At 38.9% G+C, this 22,181-nt stretch overlaps 1 protein-coding gene and 3 non-coding genes across 4 annotated transcripts in view; 3 read left to right on the forward strand and 1 right to left on the reverse strand.

The window, feature by feature from the left end:
* Positions 1–3,648: 3,648 nt before the first annotated feature.
* The window catches only part of prkcdb (protein kinase C, delta b), a 33,054-nt gene continuing 14,521 nt past the window's right edge, over positions 3,649–22,181 (reverse strand). The window contains exons 2-17 of the mRNA XM_084729142.1: positions 21,592–21,722; positions 21,058–21,330; positions 14,723–14,891; positions 13,025–13,056; positions 12,840–12,925; positions 12,328–12,457; positions 12,096–12,196; positions 11,858–11,942; positions 11,511–11,638; positions 9,808–9,981; positions 8,567–8,658; positions 8,365–8,427; positions 8,137–8,275; positions 6,800–6,988; positions 5,617–5,745; positions 3,649–5,469 (exon numbers count right to left, since the gene is read on the reverse strand). Coding sequence (XP_084585268.1) covers positions 5,311–5,469; positions 5,617–5,745; positions 6,800–6,988; positions 8,137–8,275; positions 8,365–8,427; positions 8,567–8,658; positions 9,808–9,981; positions 11,511–11,638; positions 11,858–11,942; positions 12,096–12,196; positions 12,328–12,457; positions 12,840–12,925; positions 13,025–13,056; positions 14,723–14,891; positions 21,058–21,330; positions 21,592–21,700 — 2,058 coding nt within the window. The 5' untranslated portion in view covers positions 21,701–21,722 and the 3' untranslated portion in view covers positions 3,649–5,310. The remainder of the gene's footprint in view (positions 5,470–5,616; positions 5,746–6,799; positions 6,989–8,136; positions 8,276–8,364; positions 8,428–8,566; positions 8,659–9,807; positions 9,982–11,510; positions 11,639–11,857; positions 11,943–12,095; positions 12,197–12,327; positions 12,458–12,839; positions 12,926–13,024; positions 13,057–14,722; positions 14,892–21,057; positions 21,331–21,591; positions 21,723–22,181) is intronic.
* On the forward strand, positions 17,309–17,380 carry trnae-cuc (transfer RNA glutamic acid (anticodon CUC)). The gene has a single exon. It is a non-coding gene; the product is annotated as a tRNA-Glu (tRNA).
* On the forward strand, positions 19,999–20,070 carry trnae-cuc (transfer RNA glutamic acid (anticodon CUC)). Its single transcript has one exon. It is a non-coding gene; the product is annotated as a tRNA-Glu (tRNA).
* Positions 20,654–20,725, forward strand: trnae-cuc (transfer RNA glutamic acid (anticodon CUC)). The gene has a single exon. It is a non-coding gene; the product is annotated as a tRNA-Glu (tRNA).

A 22,181-nucleotide genomic window follows, 5' to 3' on the forward strand; every position in this document is an offset into this window, starting at 1 on the left:
CTAGTGCCAGACCGATACTGGACTGTTGGCGCCGATGCTGATAATAATATTGGGGAGTAAAAAACAGAATTTATTATACAGAATATACATTATATACATAAACATACATTTTTACAATGATTCCTAAAAACTGGTTAGCCCTTATATGTCCTGGAATCAGAATATTTCACAGTTTAACAATAAAGTTTGATGTCAAAAATGAGAAGGCACTGAAACAGTAAACTTTCACTGGTATTTTGGTAATTATAAATAATTATGAATAACAAAAAAAAAAAAATTGAGCAAAAAGGTAGGATATTTTAAAGTTTAAAAATAACCCCCCCCCCCAAAAAAAAAAAAAAAAAATCATAGCAGGGCACTGAAACAGTAAACTTTCACTGGTATTTTTTAAGAACTATGAATAAAAAAAGCACAAATAGAGCAAAATATATGCATATGTTAAACCTGAATTGAGAAATGTGATTAAATATACACATAGTGCTGCCTCTGAAGCTCACAATTTAAAGCTATCTGCATTATGTTTGTACACATACATGTAAAACATTTCATACTGGTGCATATCAGACATATGCCAATACTAACACAGACAATTATAGCTGTGATAGGCTGATATTGGGTCCATAATATCAATCAGTCAATATTTCAGTCAGGCTCCAGTTTATACACCATTTCACTCATTTGTATTTATATTTTAAAACAGAAAATCTGCATCTTTCTATGTTACTGTAAGCCCAAACCACACTTTTTTTTTCTGTTTATATATACTTCTGTTTTTTTTACCTCTCGCTTTGGCAACATACATTTTGTTATTGTTTCTCACACTTGCTTTGTCAATGTAAACGTTTCCAAAAACGGCTCTTTTGAAATGAATTCAACTGAATTGATTTTCCGTGTTGAGGATTAAATCGCGATACTTCCTGTGTCTCCGTGGCAGCGTGTCGCCAGCTTGACGCAGTTCTCGTTCACGACCTCATTCCAATATGGCACAAACGGCCACTGCGCATGTTCTGCCGCCTATATGCCTCTGAGCCCGGCTACATCACACTGACTTCCATCTTCACACACACACACAATAAAATATCACACAACCAGAGCCAAAACCAAAATCTGTAACACGCTCAAAAGAAAAGAAAAAAAGCAGAAATGTTTCACTTTGCGTACATTGTCACAAGGACACTCGGGTTCACCTGAGCACTCGTTCAGGGGTTTTATATCCCCAGCGGAATCAACACTTAGTTATTGGTTGAGCTGGAATTAATTGCACATATAATCGACCCACTTTTGATAAGTGGAGTGTTTTATGTCACAAAAAAGCAACACATTTCTGTAATGAAATAACCTTTATAGATTGTTATTGAAAAGAACCTCGAATATCTTAATTTTATGCCAATATAATATTTATTAAGTAAATGAAAATGCACAATAAAAGGATAAATGAGCATTTACTTTTTAAATAAATCACAATCTTGGTGACAGATTGTACTGTGTCACTGCTGGTTCGGTACTTCTGCTGCACAGGGATGTGAAGTCGGGTTTTTTTGGAGGAGAGGGCGGGAGAAACTGCTGGAAATATGGCTTGACACTGTGAGTGCAATGCTCAAAGTCTGTCTATTTCGTGTTGTAAACGAGCTTTCTTTATTAAATACGCGTATTTGTCGTTTTTGGGAGGCGTTTCTCTTGAACCTTTCAGGCACAATGTGTAGCCTGAAACAGGTTTTGCCGCTCACTTGGATCATACATAGGCTACTGCCTCAGATAATCCTCCACAATAGACCAGCCCTTCGGATGCCTATTATAACAAAAGAAAAAAAATATCCGCGTTTTGCATGCGTTCAGGTGGAAACAGTGGAATAAAAGCGATCGGATCTTGCCTGAACAGTCGAAACAATCGGACAGCCATGAATAAATCAAAAGAGGGCAGGCATTTATTCCCAAATTCAGGCAGTCATTTTATTAAAGTGGAGAGCTGCTCTCTGTATAAGATTTCAAACAGAGGACTGTACAACTAATAAATTGGATTTAAGAAACTGGGTTTATTAAATAAGTACACAGAGAAAGGTATTTGGTGATTTTGTTATGTTGCTTTTTGTGGCATGCTTTTATTTTGACAAAGTGTGTGTGTTCATTTTATTTTTAAAGGTCTACAACTTTAATGCTGCATTGCTTTATCAAGCTATTTGCATAAAGGCAAATTTCCCCCACAACTTGAGCAGATTTGCTGCTCAGTGCACATCGCTGTTCTGATCCTCACGTCTGCTATTTGTTCACTGTCCACATCCTGCAGCAGGCAGGCAGCGGATTACTGCTGGGGACAGAGGACGAGGACAGGTCATAAGCCGCGCGCACTGCAGGAATGTGTCCTCGTCTTTCGTTCACACGTTACATGCAATTATAGCACCTGACCGCTAGATGGCAGTGCACCATGACAGGTCCTGGCAAAATCCCTGGGGTACTAAGGACATGTTTTGGTGTCCTTTTGAAGGATTTCATATTTTTTGAGGTGAGGTGCTGCAGAAGCTGTGCCAAAGTGTCCAGTATGAAGCAGGCATTACATGACCCCACACATATTGCAACAGAAACTCTTTCAACTGTTCTGTATGTCATTTGCAACATATCAGAAGTGAGGGAAAGTATTGAAATTCATCTTGGTGATGCCACATTTTCCCATTGCTGCCCATGATAAAAAACTGATTCATGCATGTCCTTTTGTCTGATGTCCAAACAAAAGATTCAGTACTGTCCACAAACACAAACTGTGTTTTACATGATACATGCAGTTGGATGCAGTACAGTATGTGTGCAAAAGATACATAAGTGGGTCAAAATGAGCCAAAGAGTTCATTTTTTTGCAATATGGTTGCGATGAAAATGTTTAAGTTCATGCCAACATTTAATGTTGATTATTGCTTATTTGACAATCACGGATATTTTTAAGTAACATAAAAGTGCTACTTTTAACATTTAACTAATATATATCATTTTCTGACATTTTATAGACTGAACAACTAATCAATTAATTGAGAAAATAATTAATTGCAGCCCTAGAATTATGTTAATCAATGCAATCAATTGTATGGATTAGTGCCAATTTACATGGTCTTCTACACAAGTGCTCTAATATAGTGATGTTGATTTAAATTTTTATTTTAGAAAGCAAACAAGTGGCACCAGGGTATGGTTAAGAAAAACATTTGAACCACCACTTGGACCCGTTTATGTTGTAAAGGAGACTTTTATAGACCTTTACACTACAATGGCATGTTCAGTAGGATCATATTGAGGTGTTTTTCAAAACTTTCCCTTCAAATGATCCCTGAAGGCTTTTTCTTTTCTCATTCATAACACACTGAGGACACAAAATGAAACGTTTATGCTGCAATTTTTGTGAGGTTGACCCACACTTTTGGTAAAGATGCCTGGGCTATATAGGCACCCTAAAATATAGCAAACAATCAGTGGGAACCAGCAGCGACCAGAAGACCACATCGTAACAACAGGAATGCAGTGATTAGTACTGGAATTTCTATGGTATGTGAGTCTTTACAAGAGGATTTGTGTTTTTGTAAGAGCTTCTACATATAAAGCCTTGTGACATACAAGTCTATAACACATGTAAATGAATATACAAATGACACTGGCTGACTAGGATTTACAGTTTACAATGTATTTATTTATAATCAAATGTAAAAGATGAGAAGAGTAAAAAAAGTACACCCATTAACTCAGACAGCTCATGTTATCGTACATATTCATTTTCCATATACAGCACTATTATTATTTTCACGTTTAAATTCCTACATTCAAGTAATATAACACATATAAAGACCCTATGCTTACAGTCGAATGCCCATCCCTCCCACACAAAATGACACATCCTTCAACACATACAGATGGACAATTGTTGCAACTTTCCAGTAAGTTTGATGACTGCCCAGAAAATTATTATAATGTATGTCTGGAATGACTGCTTGCACTATGATTCAGTTTGATCTACAACAAGAGGGTGGACATAAATGGCACACGAAAGACTTGAAGACTGCCGTGTAGAAACCCTGTGCAACACATAATGTAACTCTTCTTAAGGTATTTGAGACTGTGGGGTGTGTTTAGAGTACCTCCAGTTTCTCAGTGCAGACAGCGTGCTAGGGCACTTCAGCTTTTACTGCAGTTCAGTTCTGCAATAAAAATTCAATTCAGAGGAATTTAAATTTCCCCCAGGTTTGTTGCACAATTCTTTCTGTGAAGCCCACATCTGTCTGACATATATAGGCATCACAGAATCAGGGTTCAATCGAGGATTCATTCAACAACAGACAATGTTACCGACTGCAGTCGCACGAGTTTAGGGCTGCACGACATAGTAAAAAAAATCATATTGCACTTTTTTGATAGATACTGCAATTACGATATGATTCATGATTAGTAGGAATGATCATTTTTGCATCACATTTTTTAAATTTTACAGAACAAAAATCTAGCAAGATCATGATGACAGAATGTTTTTTTTTTAACATCTGGAGAACAAGATTTGTAGGCCATCTCTACAGAACTACAGTACTCCATTATAATGCTGTTTTCTTACACATTTTTCCTTTATCAAAAAATTACAGCTCCTGCGATTTGGATATTGCATTTGCCATATTGAATTTTAATTAAAATTTTATTCATATAATATTTTGATTAATTGTGCAGCCCTACACCAGTTATGTCTAAAGGAATACCTGCACACATGCACACACTTCTTTGCATGTGATAACACAGAAATACACAAAAGTGGAGTGTAATAGGAGTCATACAGTAGGCAAAGCACACAGAGTGAGAATGAATACGATATGTACCACAAACTCTTGTGCAATGACATGTGTTTGTATTAGTTTAACTAAATAAGGGTGTCAGGCTTGTGCCTGCGAAGTCAATTTTTCACATACAACACACTGGATGATTGTTATAGTTTCAAAGTGGGATCACAAGAAAAAATTACAGAAAAGTTAAGAAAGACAGCATTGATTAGGGTAGCACTGGTTTCTTAAAATCTCCCTCAATTTCCTGAAGCTATACACTCTTTTATACACCTATACAGTTTGACGGCTGAGACAGGATTACCACTTTAGATGCCAGAAAACATCCTGGTTTAAATTCATCTCATCCTCTGAAAGAGGAACTTAAAAACTCATAGTTAAGCGCAAATCTTTTGTGTTCTTGTTATCCATCCAGTTGAACTTAGACCGTACGAAGATAAAGCAAATAGGATAAGAGTCTATTGCAAAGTCAGGGCCGAGGTTGTGTTCACAGAGGTGCCATTTTGTCGTTTCATTTTTTGATCATGTGTTCCAGTCTGGGGTTGACGAAGGAAAAGCCAGAAAACGCCGCCTGGTCCATGGAGTCAATAAGGTTCTTGTCTGCATGGGAGAGCCGCGGCTTCTCGCTCAGGAACTCTCGGTCAAAGTTGCTGCAGTCGCTGGGGGATTTCTGGGGGGAGGCAGGTCAGGGATTTCAGTCAGGTTAATGTAACAAAGCACACTGAAGTAAACACTACCCTAGATGAGTGCAATCATATTTACACAAATGCATTCCAGGTACAACATAATGTTCACAAACAAAATTATAGGCTCGTACCACTTTGGGCCTAAACGGAGGGTCCACTTCTCTCTTCTCCAGTGCAGACCAGTTGACGATTCTGAAGAACAGGTGTGCACGAATGTCTCCCACCACACCCAACCTGCGACTGGGATCTCGCTCAAACAACTGGAATAATGACAGAGAGAAAGAAGACAGAAAGAAGTGATTTTGATTACAGAAACACACAGTAACCCCCTGTAATGCATCTATATTGATTCTGCTTAAACCTGGTATTTCAGCACAGTTGCAGATTTGACATTTGACACTAATATTATTAGTATTGTACTATTTATAGAATTAGATTCCAAAGGTGGCGGCTGATCCAAACATTTGCAATAACTCCAGAGCTTTGTAAAATCCAACAGTCAAAATATATTGAAAAAAGACTCACACTTGTTTTTATCAAACAAAATATTCTGTTTCAATCCATATTTGTTGCCATTTTCACCAGGGTTGCAAATTTTGTGCGTTTTCCTTAACCTATATTTAAAAATGTTATCAATTAATCATTAATAATTTATGAGATACAAAATTCACCCCCCCCCCCCCCCATTTAAATTTTTCTTTCATTTTAAGTTTAAAGTTCTGTATTCAACAAATGAATCAACCAGACAAAACAAAGTCAAATGAACCACAATTAATGCCATTTCTTGACCATAAATTAATTTTGCTTATTACATTTCTAATCAGTTCAATTCTTAACCAATTAGAAATATAGCAAGCTAAAAATTCTTAATAATGTATCATTAATGGAGTCACATGTGACCGCTGATCATTACAATCCCAACTGTGGTTTAAAAACTGTTCGCTCTTTCCCACTTACCACACAGACCTGTTTTAACAGCAATCTAACACCTTAAATTTCATTTATGTTGACAAAACTGGCATGTTATATTGATTAAAGAACATTAATTTGATAGAAAAGGCTAACACATTGAATTTCATTAATCTATGTATTCAAACTGAGGATTTTCTAATTTTTTTAGGGGGCCATCCTAAAATATGAAGATATTTGAAGCTTCATTCAAGAACCTTAATAAAAGATTCAAATGACATTCAGTACAGTCCAAATATGTTGTGATTAGGAGGAATGTATGGACTGAAATCTGTTAAATGCTATGATCTCTGCCAATTTAGAACAAAGTGTGCCTAATAACATATGTGTATTCTTGAAAGTTACCAGCTCTAGCAGGCTCTTGGCCTCCTTGGTGATCCACCGAGGGTAGTGAGGGGTGTCCGACCTGATGGACTCGAACAGCTCATCCTCATCATCGCCTTGGAAAGGCGACTGACCAATCAGCATCTCGTACACCAGCACACCAAAAGACCACCAGTCCACTGAAAATGTGTACTTCTGTCCCAGCAGGATCTGAGACAAGAGACACATTTGCAAAATACATCAGTAGTTAGTAAGGAGAACAAGGAGACAGTGTCAGGGGGAAGCACTCTGCTGTTGTTCACCAGTGCTGCAGAAGCTCACTGAGTGACTCCAGTTTAATAATGTGCAGAAACAGCCATGCCACATAATAACCACTAGGGGGCATATAGACTGTGAATGAATGAAGGATGCTTGACAAGTTGAGAAAGGAGCTCTGCACCATAAAGTAATATGCCAAACAAAATAGAATAGAATAAAATAAAAATATTTTGAAGGGATAGTTCAGATCATTTAGTCGTATGAGGTACTTCTCCATAGTCAGTGTATTACCTATAGTAGATAGTGGTTGACACACCCCAATTTTTATTGTGGATAGGGTCCAGCAAAAGGTATTTTAGCCACTTAGAAAAGGTCCAACAAAAAAATCAATATCAGTTTAAGTGTACAATATATTTAGAATATTTTTACTGTTTTACTTTGCTGTCAGGCAGCTTTTTCTAATGGGAAACTGCTGTTTTAAAAGCCAAATGTTGTCTCTAAACCAGCCAAACCCCATGGGTGAAATCAGTAATTTTACCTCACAAAAAAAGGGAGTCACTTATCTGCTGCTGCCTCGATCTGTTAGTTTGTTTGTGTTATTGTTTGACTTCGGTCTTTTAAAAGGTTAGTCCAGATTCACAGAAGTCACACAATAACATAAAACAAACAGATCGATGCAGCAGTAGACCAGCAACTTGCACGTACTGCGAGGTAAAATGACTGACTTCACCTACGGAGTCTGGAAAGAGCTATACTTGACTTATGTAACAGTGGTTTTCTTTTCAGAAAAAGCTGTCCAACAGCAAGTACACATATTCTAAATATAGCATACTTAAACTGATATTGATTTTTTTAGGTGGACCTTTGTGAACTGGCCAAAATACTTTTTGCAGTTGTTCCAGTCCACAGCAGTACATTGCTGAGGTTCCATGCTGATTCCCCTCTCCGGTTCTCCAAACTGATCTACTGCAGGTCATGCACTGACTTTCAAAATATACCTCATATAACTCCACATTAAATAACCCAAACCATCCCTTTAAGAATTTTGATGGAAACACAGTGGTATGAAATGTGACATTAGCTAGGCCCCTGAAGCTCACCTCTGGTGCAATGTAGTCTGGTGTCCCACAAAATGTGGTGGCTCTGGCCTCTCCAAACACATTCTCTTTACACATGCCAAAGTCTGCTATCTTTATGTGTCCATCTCTGTCCAGCATCACATTGTCCAGCTTCAGGTCTCTGGGGAAAGACACATGAAGAGATCTTAAACGATGTGCAAGTAGTTCTGCTACAGCATAAATCAGAACGAAATGGCTGCTGGGTCTTACCTGTAGATAATTCCTTTTGAGTGGAGAAACTGCAGTCCGACTATTATCTCAGCAGCATAGAACCTAGAGATTGAAGTGTGCAAAACAACGATTAAGCACAGTTTTACTGTGATTCAGAGCTAAAGGTACAGATCCTGCATTGTGGAAAATGACAGCTGCTGTATTACTCATAGTTCTTTAGACGGTCTCTTCGTGTACTTACGTGGCTCTGTTGATATCGAAGCGGCCTTTGTCTTGGATGTGGAACATCAAGTCGCCTCCATTCAGGTACTCCATTACAAAGAAGAGGTGCTCCTGTGCAAACAACACATTATTGTCAGCTCAGACAAATGAGACATGAAGAGCGTGTGAGACAGAATGGATTCAGATAAGGGGGGCTGGGAGTGTGGGGCTTTATCAACTGGGAATTGTCGCTCTTACCACTGCAGGCAGTGGCTCTGGCTGATTTCCCGATTAGGGAACATGCTTTTAAATGTTTTACTAGAAGAGATGTTCAGTATGTGTGTGCTTATTATTTTCTCTCAGATTTGTTTATTGAATTTTCAGCGACACACAAATATCAAAAAAGTGTCAATGTTGTGTAGGGCCGTCTGATCTGGTAAAAAACAAAACAACATATCCATTATTTTACCAGATACTGTGATTGCAATATGATTCAAGATTAGTGGGGAACGTTTGCACCGCAATTTTCATTTTCACAAAAAAAAAAAAAAAAAAAAAAATTAATTGAGATGATGTGACATTTTTGGGATCTGTTTCAAACAAGCATGTTTTCTTACATGTGGAGAACGAGATTTCTAAGTCAGGGTATCTCTGTAGCACTACAGTAATTAATTACAATGCTGTTTTGTCACATCTATCTTTTTCAAAAAAAAAAAAGCATCATCTGTGATATGCATATTGCACTTGGTCATATTGCATTTTTGACAATATTTTCGATTAATTGTGCTACCCTAATTTTGTGTCAAGTATAGCAAAAATTAAAGACTAAAAAAATAGAACACGTAGATAAAATGCAAAACAAATACATCCATGTTGGTCACCTAATACTGATTCAAACACAAAGTCAATACAAAATTCACATTATAGATAAAAATAGATAACATCCCAAACCAACCATAAGTAGATCAATGAGTATCATAAGTGGGGAAATATTGAATCAGAGGAGTAACTCTGGGATCACAGCAAATACCATCCCCTCGGCAATAAAGTCCAAAAGTGAAGCATAATAGACTTTCAATTTTTTCATACTTAAAGGAGCAATCTGTTACAATTGCACATCCAAAAAAAAGAGTACAACAGTACAGCTGTAGACAGTATATTAAATTCATTGAGTCCTATTTATTATACAGTCTATGGCTGAAGCGAGTTGCCGCTCGACATGACCAAAACACATGAATACTGTTAGCAGGAGCCTGGTGAGATCTATACATGTGTGCTTACTTTGGACTGGAACGTGGAGTAGAGGTGTGTGAGGAAAGGGTTCTCCCAGGCAAGGGCCAGGACTCTCTTCTCCACCATGGTACACTCCACATCATCATCCATGAGGACCACATCCTTCTTCAGAACCTTCACAGCGAAGTACTGTCCCTGCCCCTTCAGCTCCGCCAGCAGCACCTGAGGTGTCAGAGCCACTCAGAGTGAACACTTCATCAGTGTGACCAGCACACCACTTTCATAGAGTACAATCACAGCAAATTACAATCAAACCGAGGAGGTTATTTATATCTCCTCCTCTTTTTGGTGTTCTTACATGCTTGATGTACTTCAGTGAGGACACTGGACGGTTGATGCACTACCACCAGACACTACTTAGGGCCTGGACAGAAATTAACCTACTATTCTTTGCTTATCTGTTTTCCTCAAATAGGTCAGGATGTGATATTTTTGTTATCTGGCATCTGTTTTTCCTGAAAACAATCTCCCACATCATCCTCAATGTGAGGGAAGTTATTCAACAGACAGTGGGGAGATGTATTGTTCTAGTGAACTACAGGTAAGGTGGTAATTAATCAATCTATTGTAAACAAAAAGAAAAGAAAAACTGAATAAGCTTTAAGGAACACAGAGTACACTAAGACATGATAAGAATCTGTTTCTTGAAGATGTGTGCCCTTGAAAGCATGATTGTATTAGAATTCAACTTCATTTCATCATTTCCCTTTACCCTCTCTTGACATGTTCAAAAATTATTCAAAATCAGTTTATTACAGAACAGTGTTATTACTTTTAATAAGTGCCTTTATTTGCCATGATTCTTTTAGCTCTTCATGCCTGTATGTTGCATATCTGTTCGTTGTCTGTACTTTTACATGAACCTTCTTATTTTATTTTTTATGCATTTTGATCAGGACTCCCTGGCCAAGAGAAATTCTTTGCAAAACATCTTTGCATATTTCTGTGTCTTAGTGTATGTCTAGAACATGAAGGTATGAGAGATTTTTACTGGAATTTTCATGGATATATTTGGTAGGTACTGTTCATTTAGAAAAAAAAAACATGTGTGTTAGCATAATAAATTTGTGTAAAATTTGAAATTTGACCTCTACTTTTGTGTCTATGCAATTATTTCATTTCAAATTAATTATATTATAGTAACAATGTATATAGTTTATGATGATTATTATTATGCTGCACTATTTATATATTATGCTGTACTACATTACACCATCTACCACCCATTGCGACTGCACATTGCTATTGATAATGTTACTATTGCACTGAATTACAGTATTCCATTATCATTATCATATTATTATTATTATTATTATTATTATTATTACTTTATTGTATTATATATATGTATACACAATACATAATTGTATTTAATAATATAATTATAAATTTTTATTTATTTATACATTGCAGGTCCAGGGTCACTTTACACTGACTATTACTGCACAGCACCCTGTCACTTTGATATTACTGCACCTTACTGTTTCTGATCTGATGGATTTAAGTTTCCTCAAACAACTACCATACTACTTCAACAGACAATACTATCATACTAATTTATTACTGTTTACTGTTGACCATCTTGCACTCGTGATCTAATGTATATATTTGTCATGTACAATGACAATAAAGTTGAACTAACTTGAATAAAATTCAGGAAAAGATTTAAAGGTGGGAACTCTGGAGCCTACCTTGCCAAAGCTGCCTTTGCCCAGCACCTTGTGAAACACCAGGTGGTTGAGGGTGAGATGTACCCGGGCAGCTGCAGGCGTAACCGGGGCTGGGCTCACGCTTTCATGTGTCTTACCATTGCCACCTGCTATAAAGATACATTTGCAAACATCGAGTAAATACATATGCAAACCTGAATGCAAAGATTCACGCAAAGTCACACAACAAAGGATGCAGATGTGAGGATGTAAATCAGGTTAAACAGACTATCACTGCCAATATTACACCTATTTTATCCTTAAGGATAAATCCTGATTTAATAAAGCAATGTTTTACTACTGCATGTGCTACAATGAACACATCTTACCACTAGGATCTGCTGTTGCACTACGGATGTCTTGGTACACCCCAACGTCTGCTGAATTGGAGTCATCAGACTTCTTCACAGATTTCTAGGGATGAAAAATGTTTGCTGAAACCCTTGACACTGTACATCAATGATCAATCATTTCTTTTCTTTTTTTTTCTTTTTTTCAAAAACTGATCAGTTTAACATATACACATCCACACAAACTAAAATAAACATAGTTTGTTACTGGGCCAACCTGTGAGACTTGAGATAGAGCCTCTGCCAATAGTTTCTGGTTGATTCCACATAGATTGGCCACTTTCTTCTGGCAGTGACTGTGTACGTTCATGGCACATTCTGGTCAGAAGTGTGAAAAATGGATCAGCCAACAGGAGAAAGGGAACACAATGAAAAAAAAATGTCAGAATGAGAAAAGCAGATATAACATCTGCAACAAAGAAAAAAAACAATGCACACATTAGACGCACCTTCACATTTGAGGCCCTGTCTGTAGAGACCCCAGAGCATACTGCCACAGTGGTCACAGAACGTAGGGCTTTTGTAGTTATAGTACTTGAAGCGATGTGGCATATCAATCTTGAAGCGCTCTTTCTGGAACTGCAAACACAGAAATCCATTCAACCCACAGAAAGCTGATAACTGATCAATGAAGTAACCACATGTGTTACCGGTTTGTATTTGCCTTTGAGGTAAAAGTCAAAATGAAATTCCACATGAAATTACAATACTTCACACATAAAATACAAACAAAATCTAAATTTGATGTTTATAAACTTTGGTTGTACTGAAGAATTTGAACCTCGACTCAGTGTGATGAATAAATGACTTCACACCAGTGAAGGACAGGATACACAGTCATTATTGAACACAGCTGGGAAAAGTAATAAAAGCTATAAATACTGTAAAACAAAGTGCAGTTCATGGTCAGTGTCAGATCCGAGGTTTTGCATTGATGTTGGAGAACATTAACTTTGCTCACCACAGTGTCACGACTGTTGGCCGCTGTTCCAGTGCACCTGCCAATGATTATTTCGATGCATTTCTTGTGGATTGCCGCATTGCATTCTGGGTGAATTGAAAAAGCAAATACTTTGTTAACCATGGAGAATTCAAAGGGATACAATATGATAAAAAATGCGTAGCAGTTACATCTGAAACACTCACGTCTGCACTTGTAGCCTTGTTTGTTGAGCCCCCTGTACAGGAGAAACAGAATGAAATTAAACTAGTGAAGCAAAAACAGATGTTCCTTTATCATAACTAAGAAAAATATTGTGGAGTCATAGGAGATCGATAAAAAATAATAAATCTGTAAAAGACTAAATAAATGCAGAAATATAAAGAGGAAAAAGTACGTTCATAAAGAAATATGGAAATAAAAAGACAAATAAAATCTAAAAGCATAATTATAAAATAAATACATAATATACATAAATACATATGTAAACATACATATTCATTTATTATTATTCTAATTACTATAATTAATTAATAAATAAATCAGTTAATTAATTAGAACAAATCAGTTCTAATCAATTAATTAAACTAATCAGTTGATTAATTATTCATTATTTTGCTATTCCTGGAAGGACCATGATGAAAAAAAAATTATATCTATGTTACTGATAATTACAGAAATGTACATGCAAAAACAAACAAAACATGTTTTTAAAACAATGTAAGCATACACAGAAACAAAAGAACAAATAAATGAAAATGCTTTCTTATTCTTATATATTTTGTCCTTTGTCTTCATATTTAAACTTTTCTGTACTCCTTTATTTATTTCTCTTTATATTTACACATTTCATTATTAATTTATTTCATTATTTCTTTATTTAGCTATTTATTTATCTTTACATTTCTGCAATCATTTATTCATTATTCTTTTTTTATGGAACTCTTGAGACTCCATAAAATATGGCTGATATTAGAGCAATATATCCAGAATAGATTTCATAGCTATGTTTGTGGTTATGATCATGTTGTACTGTAGCCAGCGTGCAGATAATCAGCAACATGAATGTATTAGTTTACTATCTCCTTCATGCAACAGCTACCAAACTATATCTGTACTGTCAGCAGTATTATAAATACAAATAAAAGCACAGGAAAAGCAATGAGGTCTCATTTGTTGGCAGCATACCTGGAAGATAACGTTCACATCTGAAATCACGAGACTGAAACGTGCATATATGAAAATGCTGAGACCAGTGGCCACTGAGTCATGCACAGATGCACAGATTAAAGAAAACACTAGACTTCCTCCAGCCTGTCTCATAATACTGTAGTTTCTGGAGACAGAGGAGGAGCTTGGCTCATAGGTTAACGCTGCTGACATAGTTGGAACACAACATGACAGCCTTGTGGGATTTCCCAAGACAGTGACTCATTCTCACAATAGCAGTCCTGCTGTTGTTTCTACCATTACTAACCCCCCATGGACTGCTCCATTTAGGAAACTAGAACCGCTACTAATTGGTCTTTTGAGAAACACCCTTGGGGGGCTGGATTTTCTTATTGGACAACTGATATTTTCTTATTTGGTGCCCAGAAAACAGACAGCACAACTGGTCTGGAATTATCAAAGCTGTGGCAGTGGCATCTTAATAAAAACACAAAGCTGATAGTAATAATTATGCAGAGAAAAACAAGTCGACGGGCAAATTAGCTGCTTCTAGATAAATCCTGCCCAGACAGAGCAGCATGGGAAATTATTACCACAGACTCTCCCTGCAAATAAAAATATACTCAAAACATACTGAAGGTAAAAGTCAAAGTAAAAGAAGTAGAAGCTAACCAGCTAAAGTACACATACATAATAGTGACATAAAGTAAGAAAGGCAGGACTTGGCCTCTCACCACAGGAACTCTCTGCAGACAGAGCAGAAGGTGGGCTGGCCGAAGAAGGTGGCTGTGAACTCATGGTTCTTGATGAAGTGAACTTTCGGCTGCTTGAAAGCTCCTCGCCTCCTGTTGAGGGTTGTGACTCCATCCTCTGGCAAAACCTTCACCGACGGCTTAGTTGGCACTGTGGTGAGAGATCAATTTACCAATCAAACTGCTGTACATATATAATATTTCAGTGCTGTGTAAGTTGACACCTAACAAGAGCTAGCTCAAAGTTCAGTTCAAGGAAATTAAAATGAAGTAGTTTATGTTCAAAGTTCACAATTTTGAATGTTTTTTTAAATATATTTAGGGGGGCTTTTTTGCCTTTATTTGATAGGACGGTTGAAATGAATAAAGGAAACGGGAAGTGAGACCCACAGCCCCAGCGCATGGAACACAGGCCCCAGCAACTGAGCTACCTGGCCACCAATTTTTTTCCAGGATGCTGGAGGAGGAGTCTATGTAATGATGTCATACTACATGGTGAGTAATATTCATGCCTTTTGTATTCATTTGAATGGCCAGGATTATTTATGCCTGAAGTCATTAACAACAGTTTGGGAACATTTTACACTACAGATGACTGCAAACTTGAACACAAACATACTGTTGAAATTTCTAGAAACACACCATAAAGCATGAAAACTGCAAGGAGATGAAGAGGTAGACTGTTAACAAAGACTCCAGGCTGCAGTGGAGCCCAGGTCATTCACTTCAAGGTGTATGATCAAAGAAGGGTTTTAGGCTACACCACATGGGCATTTCTGTACCTTTTCTTGACTCATGCTCTTTTTCTCTCTCTCTCTCTCTCTCTGCTCTGCATCAGACTTCTTTCTTTCACTTCTTTTCAACAATTCTCATGTTTGCTTTCATAAGTTGCAAATTGATACTTTCAGTTCACCAAAAACAGCATGTTCAATGAACAACGCTCTTTTAGAGCATTAATGTACAATGTTTTATTCTATTCAAAACGCATGTTGTTTGTCAAACAAATCAAAAGTAATTTCTTATTCAAATACATTTTTCACTGATTTGCAAAGACAAATAAAAATTATATCAGGGATGCATTGAGGTATGGATTGTTAATTATTTATTTAACTACCCTGTTTTTATTTACAATCTAACTGATGAGACTCACTGATGCTCCTTAAATTACATCACATTGGACATTAACCTAAAATCAGTCATTAGCTATAATGGTTGAAGGGTATTTAGTCAAAAAGCCCTATTAGCAGAGGGAGGCCCTAGACGCTGCTGCTAAATGGAGGGTAAACACAGAAAAATGCCATCTTGGATAAGTGGCTCCCACTGACGCAAGTCAACAGGGTGGAGTCAGAAGTCACCCAAAGGAGACAGCAAAAGAGGTGTGAGAGAGGTAAACAAAGAAGGCAGAAACCCTAGAGGAGATAGGGATGGTAGGTGGGTGGATGGGAGAGAGGGAGGGACGATTTAAAAAAGGAGTAGCCCCTAAGGAGACAATTGATAGACAGGGAAAAGTGGGAAGAATGATGAGGTGATACAGATAAGCTAATTTCCTCTCTGCCATTCGAGTGACAGATGTTTATGTTTGGACAGCGCTTCAGTGAACTGAGCCAAGAAAGTGGGAGTGAGAGCAAGGGCAGGAGAAATAAGGCAGACAGAGGAGGCAGACAGTGCTGAGGGCTGTTCACACATGCCTAAAAATACCCCGGGCTGCTTTTCAGGAAACCTATGGAGTGTGTAGGTGGGAGCTGAAGGAGTAAGGAGCTCTTTCGTAACAGCAGACACACTTTCCTCTTACGATCCTGAACAACAAACCCCCGAATGTGACTCCCCCACGCAGAAACGCCCCCTGAATGGAACCAGTTTGTAAATCCCACCCAATCCCAGTGACTACCACAGAATGAGGTGGTGAGCAGGCAGCTGAGTACAGCACTGCCAGTGACGCGCTCCTTCACTTCTGTTTCTAACAGCTGAAGTGAAACTAAAATACATTTTGAAAGTTGATAATGATGGTATATAATAATATAATTTTGAACTTCAGCTGTCAATGGTGGGAAAATTTGTGCTGCTAATCCAAATGTTTAAGTGGTCTTATCATTCCAAAATATCCCAATGATTCAAAATTTCCCTTTCATTCCTGAGAGGAATAAAAGCTCTAATATAAATATATATTCATTATTGTGGCCAGTTTCTTAGCTCCTTATTCAGAGTACTGCCAGCCCTGAGGCCAAATTCCTACATAACCTTATCAGACTGTTACACCACTACATGGCCATACTTGTGGTCAACTGACAAGCTAAGTGAGTGATCAGCATGCACGTTAACCCTTTATAGTTTGATGTAGACGATGACGAAGATGTTTTTTACAGGATTGTTGGTCCAGAGCATGAGGACTTCATACTATAACTAACTGGCATGTAAGGCTGTGGCTATGTGAAGGAAGCGTAAAGAAATTAACATTCTTCCTCCCAGTAGAGGGTGTCATATATCAATACTGACAGAGAGATTACTTTCAGTGAAGCTACATGACAGCAGTCGGGGTAGGTGGGGATTTGGGGACATTGACTCACACCTTCCCTGGTGGTCTAGTGGTTAGGATTCGGCGCTCTCACCGCCGCGGCCCGGGTTCGATTCCCGGTCAGGGAACAGGTAAATTTTACCTTTTTAAAGGCAATGTATGCAAGCCTGTTTGGTCTAGTAGGCAACATTGTTTTGGTATAACTGAGAAATAATTTCATAAAAACCTTTCAGCATATTGTAAATCAGGTGTTCCGAGAGAGAGCTACACCTCTGCACCTCCTCTATGGCTCTGTTTTCAGCATTTAGAGAATGTGGCCCGTGACGGTAGAATTAAACCAATAAAAGGTCTTTTAGGACCTGGGGGACTCCTCCTACTTGTGCAGTTGCATGTGCACGTTCCCTCAGTGAGACCCTGAATCAATGACAGAAACGACTGCAGGAAAAGTCGCTATAAAACGGCATTATAATAAAAAAGAAAAGAGCCTAATGAGCAACATGCTCAACCTGGGAGTTTGTCAGCTCACTCAGTTACTTCTGAGTTCACCTTCAGTTGTGTTCATTCATGTGTATCGTGGAGCTTTGCAGACTGCCGAGAGGACCGGGCTGAGCTGAGACACAGAGCTGAAACAATTATGGACATGCTGACCAGCTAGAAGAGAGCTCAGAGTTTGTTTTTTAAACTTTTGGGATTAAAAAGTGGACTTATTTTCATGTATGCTTGTGAACTGTGTGCAGCAGCACCATGGAGGAGCCCATCACGCTGTTTACAGGGTGAGTAAATGACAATTACACACACCGTGCCTTTGTACTGACATTTTTGGCTGCAGGAGTCAAACTGGTGAGTTGCATTTTCATGACCGCTTGTATTGCAGCGAGCCACGGCTGACATGAACTGTGAGCCCAACTCGCCTCCAAATGGTGGCGAGCCTCCTTTCTGTCCCCCTCCAACAAGCAAGTGTTGTGATACTGAGCTTGTGTGTGCAGGAGAGCAGAGAGAAAGATGTTTTTTGTGTTCAACTCTGAGTACTTCTGTATCTTCACACTGAATCTTTATGTTTTTAAATGTAGTTTCTCTCCTCTGTCAGTGTTTTTTACTGTCAGATGTCTGTTTAATTACACACAGCTGATGTCTGTCGGTCTGTGCTCGCTCACGATAGCCTCCGTTATCTGTTGCTTGTGCTCATGGAGGGCGTGCTGCTTGTCTAATGGGAGGGGTTCAGGACACAGAAAATGGAACCTAAACTCAGATGAGACTCAAAAATCAACCGTTTTCAGGCTTTCTACCTACTGCAGCTTTAATGTGTCCCAGGTGATTTGATCACAAGCAGACAGCTTTCAGTCACAAAAGTGAATGAAACCAAAATGCTCTGAGAACCACTTGCTCAGACCACTGACTTTGGCATTAATGTCACAATTAATGCCACAATGATCCAGGCATTTAGTGTAACGCTAAACTAGAAAAAAGAAGGAACACATAGTCAAATCTTCTTATTGAATGGCCAAATGGACAGTAATGGTGTACTGGTGTACTTAGAGCAGTCCACTTGTGATCGGATCACCAAAGACACATATTAATACCAGGTGTAAACAGCCTATACTGTATATTTACACTGACAGAAAGTGATTTTCTGTGGGTCTACATGAGAGCAGTAGGGAAGAGGAGGGGAGGAGAGAGAGAATGAACAGGGGCATATTCCCAGACACCTATGACAATACTGCACAACATTACTCCTTGGTGGTCTACTGGTTAGGATTCAGCGCTCTCACCGCTGCGGCCTGGATTCAATTCCTGGTCAGAGAAAGCTGTTTTCAAGCCACTCTAGGTAAGCTCGTTTACACCTGGTCTTACAGTAGCATTGTACCCAAGGTGATCCAATCACAAGGGGACAGCTCTGAGTACAGATATGCATGCACCAAAGTAACAGTGAAGGAACTTGAGGAAGGTAAACTGGGCTGCATGTGATGCTGTTCTTTCAGCAGTGTATATGCAATGTGCTCTGGGCCACATAGAATGACCTCCTACTACCTAACATCCTGTAAGTACACCATTTGGTTCTCTGTAATGTAAATTACATGTTTGGGCTCTCTCACCTGCAGCAGATGTTTGTAACTCCCTTACAAAGTTAACTGTATCTTTGAGGAAAACCTTACAGTTACTTACAATTGTGAGAGTTGTTGAGTGTGGAGAAACTTAATATATTTGTGTAACAACTGTGGCAAATTCTTAATAATTTATGAGTTCTTGTAAATTTGGCATTAATGCTCTGACATTAATGCTTTTCTTCATCATCTGTGATGTGAAAATATCAGAGAAAGTTAGTGTGCATCATCCTGCTCATAGTTCAGGTATAAGCAGGTAAACCATGAGGCTCATTTAGGCTGAAATAAGAGTTCAGTGTGGAGCTGAATTGTGAATCTTCATATTAATCTGCCAAATGGACAGTAGGGGACATTTAACTGACAAAAAAGCCTTGCTGTTTATTTCCATATAGAGCAGGGGAAGTGGTCACTTGAGGCACAAGTGGAAATGCATTGTAATACCGCAGGATGAATTGATGGCTTCGGTTCATCCAAGACGCATGTTAATACCAGGTGTAAACAGACTCTATATATAAACACTGATGGAGAGTGATTATCTGTGGGTCTACATGAGAGTAATAGGAAGGGGGAGGAAGAGGGAAAGAGCAAAAAGAGGGGGCAGGGTTTTTTTTCCAAGCAGCTATTGCCCAACTGGGGAACAGATCTCCCTGGTGGTCTAGTGGTTAGGATTCGGCGCTCTCACCGCCGCGGCCCGGGTTCGATTCCCGGTCAGGGAACTTTGTTTTACAGGCAACATGAGCAAGCCTGTTTACACCTGGTATTAACATGTTCCTAAAATAATCCAGACACTAGTGTGTAGCTCTAAAGACAGGTTTAAATGCACCCAAGACACACTGAGATCTGATCACTGTGTACACAATGGGACACATTGACAGACTGTCAAGTAACTAATGTCCAGTAAGTACGTCATTTGGTTTACTGTAATGCAAATGACATGTTTAGGCTTTCTTACCAGCCAGGATAGGCAGCACGATGTTTGGAAACACACTAATAATCACAACATCCCAGAAAAAAAAAAAAAAAGCGAGAGCCTGTGTACCCGCTTCAGGCGTGTGCATAGATCAGGTCTGAGAAGCTACTGTTGACATTTAGGCTAAAACATGGTGTAAATGGTTATGGCTTATGGACACTTAGATTAGACCACACAAGTAGTCAAATCTTTACATTGAATGGCCAAATGGGCAGCAAGTAGGCTGATATGAGTCTAGTGTGATGTTAAACTGAAAAGAGCAGTAAAGAGAACAAGCTGGACAAAGGTTTTTTCGTCAAGAGGTATGGTCTAAATGTATAAACAATCAGTCCCTGGTGGTCTAGTGGTTAGGATTCGGCGCTCTCACCGCCGCGGCCCGGGTTCGATTCCCGGTCAGGGAACGCTTTTTCAAAGGTAATGTAAACAAAATTCCTAAGCAATGCGGTCCTACAAGCACACATGATTGTCTACCAAAGTTAGAACAGGTTTGGTTACCTAACATGAGAGATTTGTCACTGCTACTTGGCTCAGGATTTAGCAATATTTGAATCTACATGTGATGACAGCTGTGGCGCTGCTGGCTGGACTACTGTTGATGATATCTGACACCACATGCCCCCGATCCTGATGAGGATAAATTCTTAACAAATGACATCTAAGAATTTCTTCCCTGAACTTTAAATTGTTATTAACATTTAGTCATGCAAAGAGCTTTAAGACGCAGCAGTTTTACCTGCATCACTGTCCTCCAGGAAGAACTGTACAGCCATCTGGACCTTCCCTGAAGGATGCAGGTCCACCCAGAATTCAGCACGACTGTTAGTCTTGGACTTTTTGCAGCGTTCTGCCAGTACAGAAACGCCAACAGTGGCCTTGGCCAATGGCTCCTCAGTGCTCTGCATGAGGACCACCTCGAGGACACGGCCCTCATAGATGTGAGCATCAAAAGTGGACTTCCATGGTGGATACATGGTGGGCTTCCTTTGGACCAAGGTCTTTCCTCGCTCTGTGAAGGAAGGTTAGAATAATCAATGGGAACAAAACATTTGTTATTAACTTTTCCTTTCATAGGAAAGTCAGTCTGCTACAGTAAAAAATGAATGGAGTTGGTAGAGATTCAGACTGTTTATGGGTTTTTGAGCCCAGCAGATGGCTGTTAAGGTAATTAAACGGAGCACATTTTGTCTCCCTACTCACTGTGCTACTTCACCGTCTAAATAAAACGATGACATGCATGGCATGCATGTGTGTGTGCATTTGTACATACCTGTGTTGACGGACTCCTTCATCTTGATGGCACAGATGGGAGGGTCAGACAGAGGAGGCAGTGCGCCCACGTCATAAGCATTGAAGGCGATACGCAGGAAGGGTGCCATGGTGACCGCACACCTAAGCCTCCTGGAACAAAGAAACAGACTTGCAGTTAGAACATTGTCCAGATATACACAAAATACATTCAGACACACACATGCGTGTGCACACAGACACACAGACAGACACACACACAGACACACACACACACACACACACACACACACACACACACACACACACACACACACACACACACACACACACACCATTTACTTGAATTGCTTAAGTTCTGCAGTTAAAACAAGAAGGAAGAGAGTCGGTGGCTGGCAGTGTGCTCAGATGAGAACTACAGAGGAAGTAGAAGTTTCTAACTCTAACTCAACACAACTTTGGAAACTACCTGCCAGTAATGAGGGAAGATGACACAGGCGGGTTATCCCGAACTGCTGATGAGAACAGGATAAGGGAATGCGACAGAGAGGGAAACAGATAATTAAAAAGATTACCAAGACAAATAGTCCTAGTGTTAGAGCGAGAAAAAAA

The sequence above is a fragment of the Lutjanus erythropterus genome, chromosome 2 (genome assembly GCF_056507025.1).
Source record: "Lutjanus erythropterus isolate fLutEry1 chromosome 2, fLutEry1.hap2, whole genome shotgun sequence".
NCBI classification, from domain to species: Eukaryota; Metazoa; Chordata; class Actinopteri; order Lutjaniformes; family Lutjanidae; genus Lutjanus; species Lutjanus erythropterus.